General features: G+C 33.9%; 1 protein-coding gene across 1 annotated transcript in view; it reads left to right on the top strand.

Annotated features, from left to right (window-relative positions):
* NCAM2 (neural cell adhesion molecule 2) overlaps positions 1-21,915 on the top strand; it is a 429,294-nt gene that overhangs the window by 298,095 nt on the left and 109,284 nt on the right. The window contains exon 9 of the mRNA XM_006215779.2: positions 20,406-20,556. Within this exon, the coding sequence (XP_006215841.2) occupies positions 20,406-20,556 (151 nt within the window). The remainder of the gene's footprint in view (positions 1-20,405; positions 20,557-21,915) is intronic.

Genomic DNA, 21,915 nt, shown 5'->3' on the forward strand with positions numbered 1-21,915 from the left:
TTTAATGGCTCTGTGACTTCAGATAAATTGACATATCTTTCAGTTCCATCATTGATAAAATAAAGCTCCTTCAAACTCTTACATTTCTCAATTCTCTAAATCTTTCTCTGGATTCAATAGATAATCATGTTTTAAGAAGTTTTTGTCCCCATGCTGAGCCCCTTTGAAGTTAAGATATTTATTCATTTTTCAGTTCATGATTTTCAAATAACTTAGTATAGAGAGGCAGTGGGTTTGCAATTTCCTTCTTTTATATAGCTTTTCCATATGTTCAGTTATAAGAAAAGCGAAGAGAACTCTGATCATGTCTTTACATTGGAAAAAAAAAAAAGGTCAATTTCTGATTGTGGAGAAGAATGCTAAAGAGCATTCTCTTGGCACCTGTAGATTTTAATGCCTGTATTTTTTTCTTTCCAGAGATAATGGGCTTTTCTGAAGGATTTTGTATTTGAATGACATTTTTAAGGTCCTCCTAATGCATTTTTTCGTGCTAGTGTTCTGAGAGCAATATTACAGATCCCTGCTGGGCAATAGGCAAAATGGATACTTCTATTCCTCATCTGATGTAGGTGGTAGAATATAATTAGGCATGTTGGAAATCTTCCTGGATGCTTCAGAGCTCATTGAGAGGTGGGTTTTCAATCATTTACAACTTTCTAGAATTTCTTTTCCAACCCACAGCTTGCATAGTGATGATCAAAGAAATCTAACTGTAAGTTCAACATGTAATTTCAAAAACTATTTTTGAGAAAATTCTGGGAAATATTTAAAAAATAAAAGTATCATTGTTCTTTTCAAAAACATTATTAATTAACTATTATTTTAAAATTATTAAAAATATTTCCAATTGAAAGAATTTTTTATCATGTTTGTAGGATGATATGATAGTAGTTCACAATTTTACCATAATTATTCTGGAGACAATTATATTATTTACACATTGAAAGTAATCTACATACTGAAAGTGATTTTTTTTGGCTTTGTAGTAGAAAATATGTTTTTTTCTTGTAAATGGCATATCATATTGTAGACTTTATATGATATTTACTACTTCTTAGAAGAAATCTTCTACTACCCCTGAGGAAAATATAAAATAGTCATAAATATAGAAATAGTGAATGTTAATAGACTTAACAAAAGTAATAAATTTTCTGATTAATGTAACTTTTATTTACTTATATGATATTTTAGTAGAAAATAATAACTAAATTCAAGAAACAAAATGAATTAAGTTTGAAGGAATTGCTATACAAGTAGACATAGTATATCTGAAAATATTTGAGTAAGTATTCTAATAAAAAACTTACAAAAAAATACATTTGATGAGTTATGTTTTCAAGTTTAAGCATGGAGGAAAGATAAGTGCATAAAAGAATGTTAGTCACACAATAATTAATGGATAAAATTGAATATATTTTAATGAGAAGCACCTTAGTGCAATTATTATAAGACTTTCTAAGCCTTTCATTCTTGGATGCTAATAGTGTATGTGTAAGAAAATGTATTTATATTTTATCAAATGAATAGAAATGAAATAATTTTATTATTTATGGATCCACTTTTATTATTTGTGGACCATCTTTTCCCTGGCCCAAATGACCCACCTTGTTCATTTATTTTAATCTCTAGCTTTATTTTTATTCTCTATTATAATCACTACCACATATGCACATCTCAGTCTTTCTGTTTTTCATGAAATGCTTCTGGTAAATGCCAGTCATGGTTTAATTAACCACCATGCCTATTTTACACATGTATCAGGACAGCTGAACATAGCTGGAGAAAAGCTACAGTCTTTCTTAAAATTGTGACCCATAGCTTAATGCATACTCTTGTGTTGTGAAGCACTCTCCCCACATTTTCCTTGCCCATTTTCTTTATCAGTTTTAGATAACTATGTCATACATTTTCACTGTCCTCTAGTTCACAAACCTCCTTTCTCCTAAGAAGGCTCAGCTGATGACCTCACTCTAACCCAACACACCAGAGGACTGAAACCAGCTCTGAGACCCCCAGGGACCTGCAGCCAAAGCCCCCAGGACATGGTTCCACCCACCTCAGGCCAGCACCAGTTCTGGGACCCACTGGCCTCTGGCCTCACTTACCAGCAGGTTGACAGAAACATCCTGGACCCCTGGCCTGACAACTACTCATTCTGGAACCCAGTTCTTCCAAGCAGTAGGTCAGCAGTACCCCTGGGAACTATGGGATCTTTGCAGCCAGCCAGGTTGTGATCCACTCTGCCCCAGAAGAAGAGGTAGAGGTCTATGCACAAGGCAGAGCCTAGTGACCAATCAGACTGGAGCCAGCCCTGCCTAGCAGACCACTTACAGTAGTCAACCCACCACAAGAGAAGGAACCAGGGAGCCCACATAAGAGGCACCATTAGAGCATATAGCTATGGTGACTAAAGAGGAGTGTGCTGCTGAGACACACAGAATGTCTTCTGCAAAAGACCACTTTTCCAAGGTCAGGAAATGCAACCAACCTATCAAATACACAGTAATAAAACAGCAAGTTAGGCAAAATGAGGTGACAGAGGAATATGTTTCAAACAAATGAACAAGATAACACACCAGAAAAAGAACTAAATGAAGTGAAGATTGGCAATCAAGCCTATGAAGAGTTCAAGATAATGATTATAAAGATATTCACAAAGAATTTGGGAGAAGGTTGGACGAACATAATGAGAAGTTAGAAGTTTTTAACAAAGAGTTAAAAGATGGATAGAAGAATAAACAATGATGAAGAAACAGAAATGAAAAATACAGTAGAAAGAATCAATAGTAGATTAGATGATACAGAAAAACGTCAGCGAGTTGGAAGACAGAGTGGTGGAAATTACTGAAGCTGAACAGAAAAAGAAAAATGAATAAAAAGAAATGAGGACAGTTTAAGATACCTCTGGGACAACATCAAGTGTATTAACATGCATTTGAGGGATTCCAAAAGGAGAAGACAAAAGAAATGGGTAGAGAGTATATTGAAGATATAATAGTTGAAAATTTCCCTAACCTGAGAAAGTAAATAAACATCTGGGCCCAGAAAGCATAGAGAGTCTCCAACAGGATCAACCCAAAGAGTACCACATCAAGACACACTGTAATTAAAATGGCAAAAATTAATAAGGAAAAAATATTAAAATCAGCAAGGGAACAGCAACAAGTTATGTACAACAGATTCTTTGCAGATCTAAAGACACATATATAGTGATATTGAGGGGATGGAAAAAAAATTATTCCATGCAAATTTAAATGAAAAGAAAGCTGGAGTAACAATACTTATATCAGACAAAATAGACACTAAAACAAAAGTGATAGTAAGAGACAAGGAAGGACATTAAATGATGATCAAAGGATGAATACAACAAAAAAAGATAACAATTATAAATATATATTTGCACCCAACATATGAGTATCTAAATACAAGAAACAAATATTAGCAGACATAAAGAGTGGAATCAACAGTAACACAATAATAGTAGAGGACTTTAACACCCCACTTAGATTAATGGACAGATCATCCAGACAGAAAATCGTTAAGGAAACACTGGCCTACATTTTCACATTAAACCAAATGTATTGCATAGATACATATAGAACATTTCATTCAAAAGCAAAAGAAAATACATTTTTTTAAAGTGCACATGGAACATTCTCCGGGATAGATCATATACTAAGACACAAAACAAGTCTCAGTAAATTAAAGAAAAAGTGAAGTCATCTCAAGCGTCTTTCTGACCACAACTCTATGACTAGAAATCAAGTACCAGACAAAAACTGCAAAAAAGCCACAAATACATGGAGGCTAAACAGTACACTACTAAACAACTAATGAATCACTGAAAAAATAAGAGATTTTTAAAAATCCCTTGAAGGAGATGAAAATGAAAACACAATTATCCAAAACCCAGGCAATGAAGCAAAATCAGTGTAAGAGGGAAGTTCATAATAATACAAGCCTACCTCGGGAAATAAAGAAAAAAAAAAAACCCAAACAAATAACCTAACCTTAATTGTAATGAAACTTGAAAAAAAACACATAAAAGCAAAGTTATCAGAAGAAAAGGAGTCATAAATATCAGAACAGAAATAAATGAAATAGAGAATTTTAAAAAATGTAAAGATCAATGAAACTAAGAGCTGGTTCTTTGAAAAGATAAGCCAAATTAACAAACCTTTAGCCAGACTCATCAAGAAAAAAGAGAGAGAGAGAGAGAGAAGGCTCAAATAGGTAAAATAAATGAAAAAAGTTACAAGCAATACCACCAAAACACAAAGAAGCATATGAGATTATGAAGAACAGTTATATGCCAATAAAACAGACAATGTAGAAGATATGAACAAATTTGTGGAAATGTGCAATCTCCAAAGACTGAACCAAGAAGAAATAGAAAATATGAGTAGACAAATTACCAGTAATGAAATTGAATCAGTAATAAGACAACTCCCAAGAAACAAAAATCCAGGACCAGATGGCTTCACAGATGAATTCTACCACATATTTAAAGAAGAATTAATACCTATCCTGCTCAAACATTCCAAATAATTGCAGAGAAAGGACTTTTTTAACTCTTTCTACAAGGCCAGCATCACACTGACACCAAAGTGATGTGATATCACACAAAAAAAAGAAAATTATAGGCTAGTATCACTGATGAGCATAATCCCCAACAAAACATTAGCAAACTGAATTAAACAATACACTAAAAGGGTCATACACTGTGATCAAGTGGGATTTATCCCAGGGATGCAAGGATGGTTCAGTATCTGCAAATCAATGTGATATATACCATGTCAACAAACTGAAGAATAAAAATTAGATGATCGTCTCAATAGATGTAGAAAAAGTTTTTGACAAAATTCAACATCCGTTTTTTTGATTAAAAACTCTCAAAAAAGTGGGTACAGTGGGAATATACCTCAACATAATAAAAGCCACATATGACAAACCCACAGTTGACATTATAGTGAGCTCTGAAAAGCTGAAAGCATATTCTCTATGATCAGGAACAAGACAGGGATGCCCACTTTTGTCACTTTTATTCAACATAGGATTGGGAGTCCTAGACACAACAATAAGATAAGAAAACAAAAGGAATCTTAATTGGAAAGTAAGAAGTAAAATGGTCCTGTTTGCAGATGACATGATATTATGTATAGAAAGCTAAGATGCCACTTCTAAAACTCATCAATGAATTCAGTAAAATTACAAGATACATAATTAATGCACAGAAATCTGTTTCCTTTCTAAACACTAATAATGAACTATCAGAAAGTGAAATTAAAAATACAGTCCCATTTACCATCACATCAAAAAGGATAAAATACCTAGGAATAATGTATATAAAAAGATAAAACACTTGTGCTTGGAAAACTATAAGATATTGATGAAGTAAATTGAAGATAATGCAGACAGATGGAAAAATATATTGGGTTCATGGATTAGAACAATTAATGTTGTTAAAATGACCATACTATCCAAGATAGTCTACAGATTCAATTCAATCCCTATCAAAATAACAATGGCATTTTTAACAGAACTAGAACAAATAATTCCAAAATTTGTATGGAAACAAAAAAGACCCAAATGCCCAAAGAAATCTTGAGAAAGAAGAACAAAGCTGGAGGGATCATACTCCCTGACTTCACATTATACTACAAAGCTACAGTAATCAAACTTGTATGGTTTTTGCACAAAAACAGACACATAGATCAATGGAGCAGAACAGAGAGCCCAGAAAAGAACTCACACTTATATGGTCATTTAATCTAAAAGAAAGGAGGCAACAACGTGCAATGGGAAAAAGCAGCTTCTTCAATAAATGATGTTGGCAAAACTGGACAGCTACATACAAAAGAATCAAGCTAGACCACTCTCTCACCTCATGCATGAAAAGCAATCAAAATGGATTACAGTCTCAATGGAAAACTTGAAATCATAAAACTTCTAGGGAAAAAAACATAGACAGGTTCTTTGACATTGGTTTTAGTAATATTTCTATTATATCTTCTCAGGCAAGGGAAACAAAAACAAACATAAATGAGAGAACATCAAACTAAAAAAAAACTTTTGCACAGCAAAGGAATCTATCAACAAAACAAAAAGGCTGCCTACTTAATGGGAGAAGATATTTTGCAAATAAGGAGTTAATATCTAAAATATACAAATAACTCATAGAACTCAACATCAAAAAAAAAAACTAATTAAAAAATAGGCAGAGTACTTGAATAAATATTTTTCCAGAGAAGACATACAGATGAACTATGGACACATCAAAAGGTACTCAACATCACTAATTATCAAGGGAATGCAAATTAAAAAAACCACAGTGAGGTATCACCTCACACCTGTTGGAGTGACTATTCTCAAAAAGGCAACAAATAACAAGTGTTTGTGAAGATGTGGAGAAAAGGAAACTCTCATGCACTATTGGTGAAAATGTAAATTGGTGCAGCCATTATCGAAAACAAGTGGAGATTTCTCAAAAAACTAAAAATAGAAATAATACATGATATAGCAATTCCACTGCTGAATATTTATCCAGAGAAAATTTGAAGACTAATTTAAAAAGATACATGCAACCCTATGTTCCTTGCACTATTTTTTACAATAGCAAGATACAGAAGCAATCTAAGTGCCATCAATACATGGATTGGCCTAGAGGGTATTATGCTAAGTGAAATAATTCAGACAGAGAAAGATAAATATTGTATGAATTCACTCATAGTTGGAATCTAAAAAAAAACTAAACAAATGAACAAGCATCATAAAATAGAGAGAGAGTCATTGATACAGAGAACAAACAAGTGGTTGCCAGAGGGGAATTGGGTGGCAGGGGAAAGAAATAGGTGAGGGAGATTAAGAGCTACAAACTTAGTTTCAAAATAAGTGAGTTGTGAGTATTCAATGCACAGTGTGGGTAACATAGTCATACCCACATACCCTTCATATATGCGTATATATTTATGTGTGTGCAAATATGTAGACCAATCGATAGCTACCACATTTGGCTTCCAGATCCATCTGACATCTATCCTCTATTCATAGCAAAATTCCTTGAAAATGTTTTTTAATCTTAGCTCTAAATTCTTCCTCAAATTATCTTAAATATACTTCAAGCAGGCTTTGACCACATCACTCCACCGTACGTCTTGGGAAAGTTTACTAATAATGTTTACTTTTCTAAATGTAATGGTAAATTAGCAATCCTAAATTTTCTTTTCTGCCTAAGAGAGGCATTGATCCAGTTAAATAATCTTTTCTGCTTGTCACATGGTCTTTGACTTACGCAGTATACTTTCATTTTTCTCTCTTACCAGTCTTTGTCTTGTAATTGACCTCTAAGTGATCATTTCCTCCATCGGTATTTGGCATTTAAATCTTTTCAGTAGTGTGTGTGCTTCATGTGTCTACAACATTGAATGCACATCGTGAGTCAAAAGGTAGTGAAAACTACTACAAATCTTTGATGTAATAATTGCAATTTCCATTTACTTTTGAGTTTGCTGAGAGAGTCCTTGACTACCAAACTGAAGTCTGTATGAGAAGACTTGATTTTTAACAGGTATTAACTATGAAAAGGTTAAGGTTAATGGTTGAGTTCTTTAGGTAAACTAAATATAAATTGCTGACCACTTTTCTTTTAATTACAAAATCTGAAGCCAGTTAAGAGTTTACTATGTACCAAGCATTAGCATTGTCTTACTGTATGGCTATTTGTTCTCAATTCTGAATTTTACTGTATCTAGCCAAATCATAGGACTTGTGACAATACTGGGACAAAAATTTAAAAGAAAAAATCGTATGCTAAAGTAATAGTGGCATAACCATTGGCAAACAATTTGAGTAAATTGATAATTCAAATTGATAAATGTTGCTTAGTGAATTAATAATTTGCGTATTCATAAATTAAAATCTCCTCCAGGTCCAAATAATGATGATTAAGGAGTTCCCGTAGACAAGTTCTATAGAAGCAGGAGGTTTGGAAACAGTGGAATGGTACACTTTTCCTGTGTGTACCGTAGAAAAGATATTGGGATGTTTATATGCCTGCTAGGTGTTTTGCTCAGCACCTTGAGATAGCACATTGCATATTTATCCACTATGAAGATTACTCTTCTAATACCTTCTCATAAAACTTACAACCATCCTCCCCGTAGTATAATTATTTGAACACATCTTATACCTCTGTATCCCAATGCACAATTCATAGCTTGATGAAGGCTGTTTCTTATCATTTTTGTTTCTTGTAGCAAAGGTAATATAATTCCCCAGACTGTCTCTGCTTCTTGGCTCTCTAGTTCGGCAGATATCCCTCTGATAATAATGTTCATAAATTTTGGGCATATTATAATTGATATATCTCAATGTAAAGATTCATCACAGACCTGTTTGAGCCACAATTTTTTTGTTTTATAAAAAGGAATATAATACAGAACTATAGGCCTTACTTTCTCTTTTAATGTTTTTGACAAGTCCATACTGTATCTTTTCCTTTCTACAGTTTAGGGTTGTATCATTGGTTCATTTATTTCCTATTTTAGAACTGTTTTAATATACCTTTTTGCTTTTGGTAAAAAATAAATAACATTTCATTGACATTTCCTCTTTCTCCTATTAATTATTTTATTATCTTAATAACTCAGATCCTTTCTGGAAAATGTTTCTCTTTTTTTGTATATTTTTATTGAAGTACAGTCAGTTTACAATGTTGTGTCAATTTCTGGTGTACAGCACAATGCTTCAGTCATATAGGAACATACATATATTCATTTTGATTTCTAACAATTATAAAAAGTGTAGTTTGTATATGCAGTCTTTGTTTTAATTTGCCTTTACTTTACCACAAAACAAACAAAATCCAGAAACAAAACCAACCAAAGCAACTCACTAGAGTTAATGTATATTAAACACAGTTTTAATTTTTAGTCATCTCTTAGAGGTAGCTTGCTTCCTCTGTGTAACAAAATGATTTGATGAAACTGATTTTCGTGTTCTGTTGTATGGTGAGTAGTTTTTGGTGTTTACATTCATGTGTTATAAAAATAAATGAACAGTGCTTTTATTTAAAATGATTATGTTCATTGCAATGAGTCAGATAGTAAGACAGAGAATAGTTCAAAACACATATATAAGGAAATGCATTTTACTCTTTGAACCTCACACCCAAAATGTAGCTCTGAGATGTTGAAATAAAGTATATGACTGTGTATTTAAGAAGGAGCATATATTTGCTATAGCACTACCAACACATTTGACAATGATTATATACATTATTTTAATAAAACTTCTATATAGCCAGTGATGTATATATTTGAATATGTATTTGAAATGATATAATTTTTAAAAAGAAGGAAAAAATATGCATGTATGTTTCTAGGTGCTATTCTACTTCATGGTATCAGTCTGATGAAAGTGATGCTGTTAATAGCGATGTGTTGTATACCATGTGAATTCTCATGTATGTGACAAAAGAGGGTCACTAGATGGTAAATGCATTCCATTTTCTGATGTTTGGTGTGGACTAGTGGCAATTTAAGATACCTGTAGAACTTCTGTTTTCAGGCGTAATGGATAAAGAAGGACTTGCTTTACACTCTGACTTTAAACAATGGCAACAATGGACAAAATTTGTGTCATGATGGACGGCACATTGATTCAGGAGACAGGAGAAATGAATGTTGTGAGCCGTGTTATTGCTCGAGCCTACTGTGTAGAGAGTTCCCAGGCTGCAGTGCTGGGACGAAGAGACTGATTGTTTTCTCTTAGTTGAGGAGACAGTGTTTTGAGTTTGAGTAACTAGAGGTGATAGAAATCACAGGATGGGGCACCAGACAGGGCAGAGCTCTGTGGAGAAGAGACAAATTCAAACAGAGAGAGAGAACACCAGAGTTCGTCAGCACTTTGCCCAGGAGTCTTCAGTCGAGTACTGATGAGTGTATGTGTCTGAGGAGAATATCCAAGGCCATAGAAAGAACCACTGGAATACTGAGGAACGCTGCTTTCGTAGTATGGCCAAAGTAGTCATAAACTAAAGGTTGCTCCCAATTCCCCTAAGTTTAAAATCCTCAAAAAAATAAAATTGTTTTCAAGTAGCTTAGCAATATCTCAGGAAAGAGACCAAACATACTGAAAGGTCTAAAAATATATATAAATATGTAGCTCTCAAAATACATAATTCATAATTTTTGGCATCCAGTAAAAATTATGAGATACACAAGGTACATGAAAATATATCCCATAATTGGGAAAACCACATCAATCAAAAGAAACAGATCCATTTCACAGATAACAGTATTAATAGGTAGGAGCATTCACATATCAATTTTTTTACGTATACTGCATATGTACAAGATAGAATGAAAACTGAGAAACATGACAATATAAAAGACTAAATCAAATCTAGAAATTAAAAAATACCAAGTAAAAAAGGCATTGAATGGGGTTAACAGCAGATTAGATGCTGCAGAATGAAAGATTTGTAAAATCAAAGACAGAAAAATACAGTTTGTCCAAAGAAAACATAAACAGGAAAAAGACTAATATAAATATAGAGTAGCCCTGGGTCTTTTTCATGCTTTGAGTAAGTGTTGGCCAAAAAAGGCTCAGAAGAGGGTCTTCATTTGTCTCATTAGATAAAGTACAGAAAGAATGTTCTCAGAAGGCTTTATATTTCTTCATACTGCATTCTCTTATAGGATGTCTGGTAGGGATTTGTATAAAGATATACTAGAGGAAAAGGATAATGACTATGGTTAACATTTATGGAAAGTATGCTAAGTGTCAGGCAATTTTTAAACATTTCATGCAAAATTATTGTGCTACTTCGCTTTGAATACTGTGCTTCTTGCTTTTCAAAAATCTTTCATTTGTCTATAGTTTGAACAAGATTATCATACTGCATAGACACTGGTTACTAACCACAATGCTGATTATAATAACATTTATCATGTATCTAGCGGTGAGCCTACACAATCATTTTTTATTTGTTTTTTGAACCTACAGAAACTTAAGTAATTCTTACCAGACATGGGGAAAAGGCAACAAACATTACGTATGGTATATTAGCCAACTTGTACTATGATAACTGCAAAATAAATGACACCAAAATCTCAGAGACTTTTGATAACAGAAATGTATGGGTTTATAAGTAGGCTGCAGCAGCATGCTCTAGACATTAATTTTAATTCCAATCTGCTCTATATGTTCTAACAGTTCAGGAAATGAGATAAAGGAACACATCCCATCTTGGTTACGATATTTAAAAATTCCCATGATAAAATGTATGAAGTAAATGTAAAAAAAAGTGAAAGCTGTAGAACAGTATCATTAAATCCTACGTTCTATCGCTCAGCTTCAGTCATTATGAATATCATTTCATTCCAGTTCTAATATTTTTTTAGTATTGCACTTCATCTGTTTTCCAATAGGTTATGTTTATGTTATAGAGCAAAATATTTTAAATGTTGGATAAAAAAAATCAGACCAAACCTATGACTTATTCAAAGCCTTGGGGCAACGAACTTACTGGTCATTCCATTACTTCCAGAGCAAGGAGTGTAATTTAATACTGTGATACCATTATTCACAAGGTAAGTTCAGTTATGTGCATAAGTCGTCACAGTGCATCTGGCCATCTTATAGTAAGTGCTGAACAGGAAGGATTTCAGGGTATAACGTGCCTCATTCTTTCAGATCTCTTCTCTATCTTCTGGTTGTGTGCCATAAAACTAAAGTTTACCTCAAGATAGAATGTAATTTTTAGATTTCAGTATCCTCTCGGCTTCTTGATCACTTACTGATTTTTTAGCAAGTAGTTGTTCTTACTTTGCTTATTTTCCATTATGAAGGATAGACAGGAAGATTGGAAATTCAAAATCAATAGTGATCATCCTGTTTTTCATGGTTTCTTAATCTTGGAGAGAGCAATGAAGTTTTACATGGATTAATAGCTTGGATCAGTGGGATTTTCCCACTGGCTTTTTATACTGTCCTCTTACTTATGGCTTGAATGCCCTGAATGCCAAATATTTTGTTCTGTTTTCTCCAGATTTGATTAAAATTGTCACTTATGCAACAAAAAATAGGTATCTTGTCATTCAGAGTCGCTGACAGTCATGCCAAAATTATGCCCAGCCTTCTACAAGCACATTCCCTCGTTCTAATTTATTTGCTTAAAGCTCCAATCATAATGAATGGCCACAAGTAATAGTGATATAGACATGGGGTTCGGATATCTATTACGGCTTTGACTAATGTATACATTTTGGGAATGTGATGCATAATCATTATAATCCACAAATTTAAACATTGAATAGTAACACAGAGCTTATGTCTGTATAAAGACTACAGGATCAGGCCTGTGACACCAAAGTCATGGCATTTGAGCAGAGAAGGTCCTCCTGATGAAGAGGAGGGTCAAGGATACATCAAAGCCATTCACAAATGTAATGGCAATTACAGATAAATTCAATATGTAGGGTTTTATATTGGTATTATGGGTGAAATAAAATATAAATCACATCATCTGGTAATTTAACCGTTAAATGTGAAACGTTTTATCATTTATTTAGTGACTTTGCTGTCCAAATAGTAGTTTTTCATCCGAGTTTTAATTTTGTCTTTCACTGAATAGCTTATATATTTTCATTGACAAACTATTATAAAAAAATTGGCATGTGGTTCATAGGATCATGAGAAAAGTCTGGCAGCAATAAAGAACTGCTGAGTAAGAAGAAAATCGTAGAGTTGTTATTTCCCTTTGAGATAGAATGCCTTTGGACATCACAGTAAAGCAGGTACTGTGTAAACTCATACGTGGAACATTTAGCTCTGAATTATCAGATGTTTTGTGCCAATTTATTTCTCATGTACTTAATAGGTGCTAAGCTCTTTTCAGATACTCAAATCATTTAACCACCCTAGCAATACTATAAAGGCTGTACGTTTATATTCGTTATACAGAGAGGGAAACCGAGGTATAGCTAACTGACGTAGTCAACTCCAAAGCTTGTAGGTAGCACAAACAGGGTGTAAACTTTCCCATCTGTTCTGCAATCTCTGATCTTAGCAACTATGTTATGCTAAAGTAGACAGCACACCCAGGCACTAATATAAAACATTCAGGTCACATTCTGAAAACTAGCATTTTGACGATTATCAGTTAGATTTCACCGTATCTAATTTTCTTAATTCAAATCTTTGAAAGTTTATTCTGCTTTTGATTTGATTATCATAGCATTGTAATTTCAAATATTAAAGTACTGAGATAATATGGAATAGAATGTGTAAGGTTATGAAAATATGATGTTAAGTCAAATGTGAATATATGCATCCGTATCTATAATTGTATATACCCACAACAATCTACTAATGATAGATCAGATTTCCCATCCAGGGATTTGTGACAAAAACCTGAAAATACTCTTTTCCTCCCTTTTTTCATCACCACCTTCTATCCAATCATTCACTTAAACACTGTTGATTCTTCCTGAATGTATTTTTAGAATCCACTCATTTTTCTTCATCTCCACGACCTCTACTTTTCCCAGAACATTATTAAGTGCAGTATGTTTCTAGGGGTTTTTGCTTCCCTCTTTCAAATTTGTTTTTCACCCTACAGCAGAAGTGATCCTCTCAAATAACAAATGCACTCTCTTTACTCCTTGGCATGAAACCTTTACAATCCTTTCCAATTCTTCATAGAACATCCATATTCCTTCTTTTGGTTTTAATTTTTAACATTTTCATCTACATATAACTTATATAGCATGCATTTTACCTGCAGAAGGGTAAAATTAAATAAATTGCTTTTTAGTGAATTCATAGTGTCGTGCAATATTCAACACAATAAATCTGGGGACATTTTCAACATGCCAAAAAGAAATCCTGCCCCTCTTGGCCATTAGCTTGCAATCTCCTTACCACCACCTGTCAGCCTTAGGCAACTGCTTTTGTACTTTTCATATCTATAGATTTGTCCATTCTGGAAATTACATATAAAGGGAAGCATTCAATGTGTGGACTGTGTTACTAGGTTTTTAAACTTAGAATAATGTTTTCAAGGTTCATCTGTGTTGTAGCTTGTGTAAGAACTTCATATATTTTATTACCAAATAATATTCCAGTACATGGAGATTGCATATTTTATTTATCCATGCGTGAGTAGATGGACATTTGTGTTGTTTTCACTGTTTGGCTTTATTAATAATGCTCTTATGGATATTCATGTATGAGTTTTTCGTGTGGACATAGATCTTTAATTCTCTTGGGAATGCAATTGCTCTGTCATATGGTAACTCTGTCTTTTAACATTTTGAGTAACTGTCAGACATTTTATCAAAAGCATCTGCACCATTTTACATTCCTACCACATGTGCACAAGGGTTACATTTCTCCACATCCTAGCCAATGCTTATTATCTGTCTTTTTGTTTATAGCCATCACAGAGTGTATGAAGTGGTATTGTGGTTTTGATATGCATTTTCACGATGGCTTATGATGTTGAGCATCCTTTCATGTTCTTGTTGGTCTTCCCTTGACCTTTGAGGCTCTTTTTTGGCAGTCTTGTCTATCTCTCCAGCCACTTCATCTCTCTCCACCTCATATTGGCCATGCCAGCTCCCGTGAGCTTCTTTCTACTCTTTGAACATGCCGTTTTCCAATCTGGTCCAAGTCCATGTAGTTCCCATCTCCTCCCTAACTTTCCTCTTGTCTGCCTGGCCAGGGCTGACTTCATGAGTGTGTGCCATGAACAACTGCATGGAGCCCAACCCTCAGAAGGGGCCTGTGCTGGATTTAGTGTGCTGCTGTGCCTGTCTTTAAAATTCATAATAATTTTTGAACAAGACCCCACACTTCATTTCTCAGTGAGCCCTGCAAATTATGCAGCCAGTCCAGTGCCTTACTTACCCTTCAGGTCCCTGTTTAGACAGAAATATCTACAAGTACTTGTTCCTCACCTCTGTGGACTGTATTAGATGTTCCAGATGAAATTTATGATTTGTTTCTAAGTCTTTTGACCTATAACACTAAGGGCTTTGCCTTTCTGATTCATCTTTCTGTCCTCAGGACCCAGCGTAGTGCTGGTCACGTAGCTGTGGTAAAGTATGTAGTTCAGACACATAGTTATGGCTCAGACGGTGAGCATTACGATGAAAGTAATTCAGAACGTGAACTCCAGGGCCAGATGGCCTGGGTGTTCTGCCGCCGTCACAGGATGTAAGCTGTGTGGGACCTGGGTAGGTTATTTAATGTTTCTAAAGTGCCTTAATTTGCTTATCTTTAAAATGGGGATGATATTAGTCCCAATCTCATAGCAGTATTATGAGGACTGAGGGAACTAATGAATGTAAAATATTTAGAATAGTGTATAACTGTCATTTGTTATGTGTGTGAGCTGTTAACCACTGTTATATTCCACTCCTATGTGTTGAATAAATTATTGCCTGTATGTACAAAGAGAAGAAAAGGACCGTAGAACCTAGTAAAGAAACTACATAAGTTAAGAAATTTTATTGCATACGTAACTCTTTATTCCATCAACGTGTACTGCTTTTAGGGCAGGTAATTGCAAAAGTTCATTTCATGATATTAGAATAGGAGAAAATTAGGAAGGTAGGATCAAGCCCAGAGGAAAGAGACATTAATACTAAGAGTAAATACAGGGATCTTATAAGAAGGGAAAACAATATTTATGCTTAAATTTTTTTTGCAGAAACTAGTCAGTTTCATGCAATTTTAACACGGTTTGGGGAAGTCATTTTGGGTAAATTAATGCCAGTAACCTTTGGGGAGTCTGTTTCCTTTTTTATACATTTAGCAGTTATGCCTTGCTGCTACCTTTGAGTATTTGAAGCTAAGTTTAATTTATATTCAATAGAAAATTAAAACAATTATAAATAAGGCAAGCAGAATATATAATACAAAATAGCCTCCTTGGAACTGCATAACATACAGCGAGAAGCAAAAGAATACACAATCCAAGGGTGCAAATTTATTGTATGTCTGCATGTGTCTTGGGTTCTGCAAGTGTTCTCTATTAACCTGCCCAATATCAGGAGATCCTATGTGCCCCAGTCTCTTCTCTGCACCTGCTGGCTTCCCTCAGTTCTTGCATAAGCCTCCTGGTGGCATATGCATAGAATTCTCTCTACAACACTACTCTTCTTTCACCATTTTCAGATCCCAATCCACACTTTGGTTATTAAGGAACATGCCGCTGACTCAAACCCACACCTGTCCTCAGGACCCACCTCAAAAATAGAACTGTGATGGTCTGACATGGTATTTTTCAGCTTATTTGTACTCTATTTTAAAAGTGATATCTGTCTTCTCTGTTACATTCTAATTCCACGAAAGATGGAAATTTTTCTGTTTTGCTCAGCATGTATCCCCAGTGCCTGGATGCCTATTGTAGAACAATGGCACCTACAATAAAAATTGTTGAGTAACTGATGTGATCCACAATTCTCTCTATTGGTCAATGACTCTAAAAAGATTCAAAGATGTGAGTGTGAGGAAGAAGAATGACAGGGAATACTGGCCACCTCAGAGGCGTTGTGCACTACCATTGGATCCGAAATTTGGCCATAAATATCTAGTCAGGCAAAATCACAAAAATAAACATGATACATTATATAATTTCAAATGTCCAGAAATTAAAATTTACCACAAGATATTTATGTTTGAACAAAACTCAAGAAGGTAGCTATCACATAGATGTTTGATTAAGAAATTATTGAAAGGACAATAAACTCTGTATAAGTAATCATTTTATAAAAATATTAAAATACTATCCAAATAAGCAGTTCTTAAACTGACCTTCAGGAAAGGCAAAGATATAATATCAAGTCAAATTTTAGAGTTGCCTTTCTGTGAAGGATTGGAATAATAATGAACAGTCAGAGACTTCACTTTCTAATCATCTTACTTAACGCAGAGTTAGAACATGAAAATACTAGATGGACAGCTAATATACCCATTAACCTGTCTCAATCAAATATCCAATGTCCTAAATGAATCTTCAGTAGGTGGTGAATCAAAGCCAAGATATAAATGAATTTTCTTTCAGAAATGTGTAATGCTTTTTTGTAGCACAAAGAAAAAGATGTCCTTTGGAATGTCAGATATGAGAAGGAATGTCTTTGGACTTCTGGTCAGAAGCATATTGTGCACTATTACAGAGCCATTGCCAACTCTGAAAATGACTTACAGTTTCCTAGGGAATCACACACCTTCCAGAATAAATTCTACTCTTCCAGAATTTCTGTTAATTTCAGATATGTTATTAACTTTTAAATACCAACATTTTTTGCTAATAACATGCTACCTTTATATACACCAATAGTTTACTACAAGTCAAAAACCATATCATTTATAACAGGTAATAACTAAAGGACCTGTTTATTTTTAAAGTGGGCAAACTTACTTTTTAATACTGCAAAAGAACAACATTTTTTCCTAATGAAAGAAGGAAGAATTTGCTTTGCATCATTAATAATGTATATTGCCACATAATAATAAAGACATTAAATGCAAGTTTTTATCCCATAGTAATTAATAGCTGAAGGATTATATTTCCATTATTCAATTTAACTATGACTTACTTTGCTTTATCAAAATATTAGAATGTAATGGTTCTGTCCTAAGTACTAGTCCAAGTGACTTTCACATGAAGTACCAAAAAAAGTTCTCACATTTGTACAACTATGATGTCAACCTACATGATAAATTCTGAAGATATAAATAAAGAGTCAACCAGGGATAAAGAGGATCATGGGGGGAATCTGAGATGGGTATGTGAAGGCTCCTTAGAGAAAGTACAAGAATGACAGTACAAGTAATTCGAATTAATTGGAATCCAAATTAACAGTATCCAAATTATAAAGTGTGCTTATGCAGAAAGGTGCATATAGAAGTCCTTAAACATTGGGCAGAGGGATTGTGGTTTTATCTGGGAGGCGTTACAATGTTATTTATGATTGTAGAGCACAAAGGATGTGAAAACCTTCATAAAGTTATCAGAATTAAAAGTTTGCTTTTTAAAAAACTTCTAGCTACACAAGAAATAATTTCCACAGCTGGAATGATTTTTTGCTAGAGAAACGTAGGAGATAACATAATGTTGATAGCTTTTGCAGAGTCAGGGCCTCTTTTTCGGTCACGTTCAGCCTGAATGTGATTGTTCATTCTGAAATCCAGAGATGCCTGTCAATATCCTTCCAACTCAGCAGCACAACTAAGACTGTAAATGGAGAGGCAGAGAGCAGCTAGGTCTATGGAAACACAGTTGCTGGAGATTGGAAATGATAAATGTCAAGCAATATGATAAATTGAGATTTCTCATCATTTAGAATACAAATAGGTAAATAAAGTTCAGAAACTGATCCAAGACTGAGGTCGTGATATAGCATGGGGCATAGATATGAATTAATATCATTCATGGAAAGAAAGGCAATTGGGAGAAAGAAGGCAGGTGATGCGGGGTAAGGGTGTGATGCGTTCATCTGCACGTGCTGGTTTGAGATATGCGTCAAATGGACTTGCCCTGCATGCAATATATCTAATTCTGAAGCTCCAGGGAAAGGGTGATCCTTGGTGAAGAAGGACTGGCTAGAGATCATGAGAGTAGATGTGGGTGGGATAAGAGCACCTAAGTGGGTTGTACTGACTGGCTAGAGTCCAGGACAGAATGTGGAGGTCTGCAGGAAGAGGAGGAGGCTGCAACCAAAATCAAGGAATAGTCAAGAGGTGATACTGGGAGAAAAATCAGTATTACATGAGTGTTCTGAAAGCCAAGGGATGGCAGCACAGAAGAAAGGAAGGATAGTTTAATAGGATTTAAGGATGAACTGAGGAGCAGTAAGGAAAGGACCAAAGAATACCCGTTTAATTATTGAATGGCAGTTACCTTGTAAAACAAATTGGCCATTTTACTTTCGGGTTTATTCATTCTGATTTTAACTTCTGTGAATTCTTGCTTTTTTTTTTTTTCTTTTCTCTCAAGTAAATGGATTTGGCAGCTGAACATCTTAAAAACTGGCAGAAGAGAATGCCCTTCTGTTTGAAAGCCTCATCTTGCCATTTCTTTAAAAACACTTGGGAGTTGGGGAACACACTTTTTACCTAGAAATCTTGATCTAAGTTGCATAATATAGCCCTAAGATGCTTTTGTTTGTTTCTTTGTTTTCAAGACCATTTTTCAGATGGTAAATAAATTAAGAATGACAGGATTATATAATGATTGCATTCCTAAATAAAATTAAAAAAGCAAGGAAAGTAATTATATTGTGCCCCAATTAACTACATGTTTGAAAAATAGCTTTATGATAGTCAGTCTTTTGATATTAATAAAGGAAAAATAATTAAACATCAAGTTTTAATGAGACAAAGTGCACACATGTGTTGAAACTTATTTGAATCTCAGTCATATAGAAAATTAAATAACCATTATACTGTTTATAATAGGATACATATTTCAGTTAAATGCATGATGTACAATATATTATTGAACACTAAAACCTCAAATATAAAAACAATGAATTCAGTAATATGAGAGCACATGTTTCAAATGAGTTACAGAGTGTTAAAAGTTCACTGTAGTTCCTGATAGTACAGAGTAAGATTCAATAACTAAAATATCTCCGTTTTAATGTGTGTGCTATAAAGCTATTTAAGTGATTTAAGAAAACAATTTTAGATATGCTAATTATGTTGTACACAATTCTTATTTGAAACATAATCTGTAGACTATTGAATTATAAGCAATTCCTTGATTTGAATCATAATGTGGAGTAAGTGATTATTTCTACATTGTTTCCATTGACTTCCTAAGGTAGTGCTGTGTTTTTAATAATGTATCTGTGATGCATATGGTACCCATTGTGCTTATGAGCAATGCTGTTGCATTCATTCAAAAATGAAAACTGTAGATTCCTCTTAAAGGCTTTAATTTTCATACATCTTGGTACATTTCCTTACGTGGTGAAATATGAAACTAAAGTGCCGCAGGCGTATCATATTCACTGGTAGGTTTTAGCCTGAATTGAATAGGCATTGTCCTTGTTTTGTTTATGTTTGCAAGGAACACAATTGGAAGCCAACAGAATTCTTCCCAGAAGAACATACTAGCTTTATAAAAAGCAAAGAGCATACTAAATAAAAGAGGTGGATATAATGTACGTGTAAGTTTTTACTATGTAACTGTTAGTGTTGCTGTAAGCAAGTGGGCAGACAAAATGGATAAGCTAAAAACAATAAGGTATAAATATAGAAACACTGCATTTTTTACAAAAATTAATCCAGGTAAGAGTATTTTGTCTGTGATAAATGCCATATGTTTCATCATCATTTAACACAAAACAAGTGTAAAATGTTTCTTTTCCTCGAATCCATGTAAACAGAGCCCAGACGGCCGTATCGAAGTCAAAGGGCAGCATGGAAGCTCATCGCTGCATATTAAAGATGTGAAGTTGTCAGATTCAGGGAGATATGACTGTGAAGCTGCAAGTAGAATTGGAGGGCACCAAAAAAGCATGTACCTTGACATTGAATGTAAGTTGTTCTCATTTTGTATTTTTATTGAAACAACTTTTTCTGCTTTGAAAAACATGAATTTTTGTAGGAAAATCAAAATACGTATGTAGTTCATGTTGCAGTATTTAATGCATAACTTTGAAAGGAAGGTAGCCATTCAAAGGCAGTTATCAGAGACATCTAGTGGCAGCTGTGGTAGATTTCACAGTGCTATGTATTTAATGGCCTTGGTATTGCTTATCCTGAAAATTGTGACTATTTTTACGCAACATTTAACCCAAAACACAAGATAAACTGAACTATACTAGTTGTCAGTAGTTGTTCAACACCTCCTTAGATTTTTATCTTCGTATTTATAATTCGAATGGTCCTGTGTTTCACAGGTGTAGTAAGAATTTCACTTCTCATTCAAGTTTTGTTGAATTATTTTACATACCTCGCAAGTTATTGTATAATATTTTAAATACAATACTTAGGATATTCTATTTTTCAAGGGCTGATTGCTAACAAAGTACAGTTGTTTTTTTCTTTACCTTAAAAAAATTTTTATTGAAGTATAATTGATTTACAGTTTTAGTTTCGAATGTGCAGCAAAGCAGTTCAGTTATACATATACAAACATATACATTTTTTGATCTCTGATGCAGTCCTCCTTTGCTTTAGGCTTGCAGATTGGTTTATTCAGCTTTAATTTGTCTGGAATTTCTAAGTAGCACTTTAACTGCATCCCACAAATAGTAATATGCTTTGTTTCTCTTTGTTTTCAATCAAAATTATGTTCTATTTTTCCTTGTGATTTCAATAATTATTTATAAGAATATGTTTAACTTCCAGGTATTTAGTGTTTTCCTAGCTATTTTGCTGTTATTTATTTCTAAGTTAATTCAGTTGTACTTAGAAAATACCCTTTGTATGATTTTGATTTTTATATTTATTGAGGTTTAAATCCCAGAATATGATCTATTTGGTGAATACATAAATTGTACTTGAAAAAAATATGTATTTTGCAGTCATAGAATGCTGTGCTCTATAAATACCCATTAGATCAAGGTGAGTGACAGTGTTGTTTAAATCTTCTTTATCTTTACTGAATTTGTTTTGTTCTATTGGAGTGAGGGTTGTTAAAATCTTCTACCATGATTGCAAATTTTTTCTCTCTTGTTAATCCTGTTGATTTTTTGCATCACGTATTTTGAGGCTCAGTGACACAATACACATTTGTAGCTTGTATCTTCTCTTAGTTTCCTATTGTTGCTGTAACCAATGATCACAAACGTAATTGCTATAAAAAACACAACTATATTTATTATTTTACATTTCTTGAGGTCACAGGTTGGAAGTGATGCTCACTGGGATAAAATCAGAGTGTCCCTTGGG

Source organism: Vicugna pacos, chromosome 1, assembly GCF_048564905.1.
Source record: "Vicugna pacos chromosome 1, VicPac4, whole genome shotgun sequence".
Classification (NCBI taxonomy): domain Eukaryota; kingdom Metazoa; phylum Chordata; class Mammalia; order Artiodactyla; family Camelidae; genus Vicugna; species Vicugna pacos.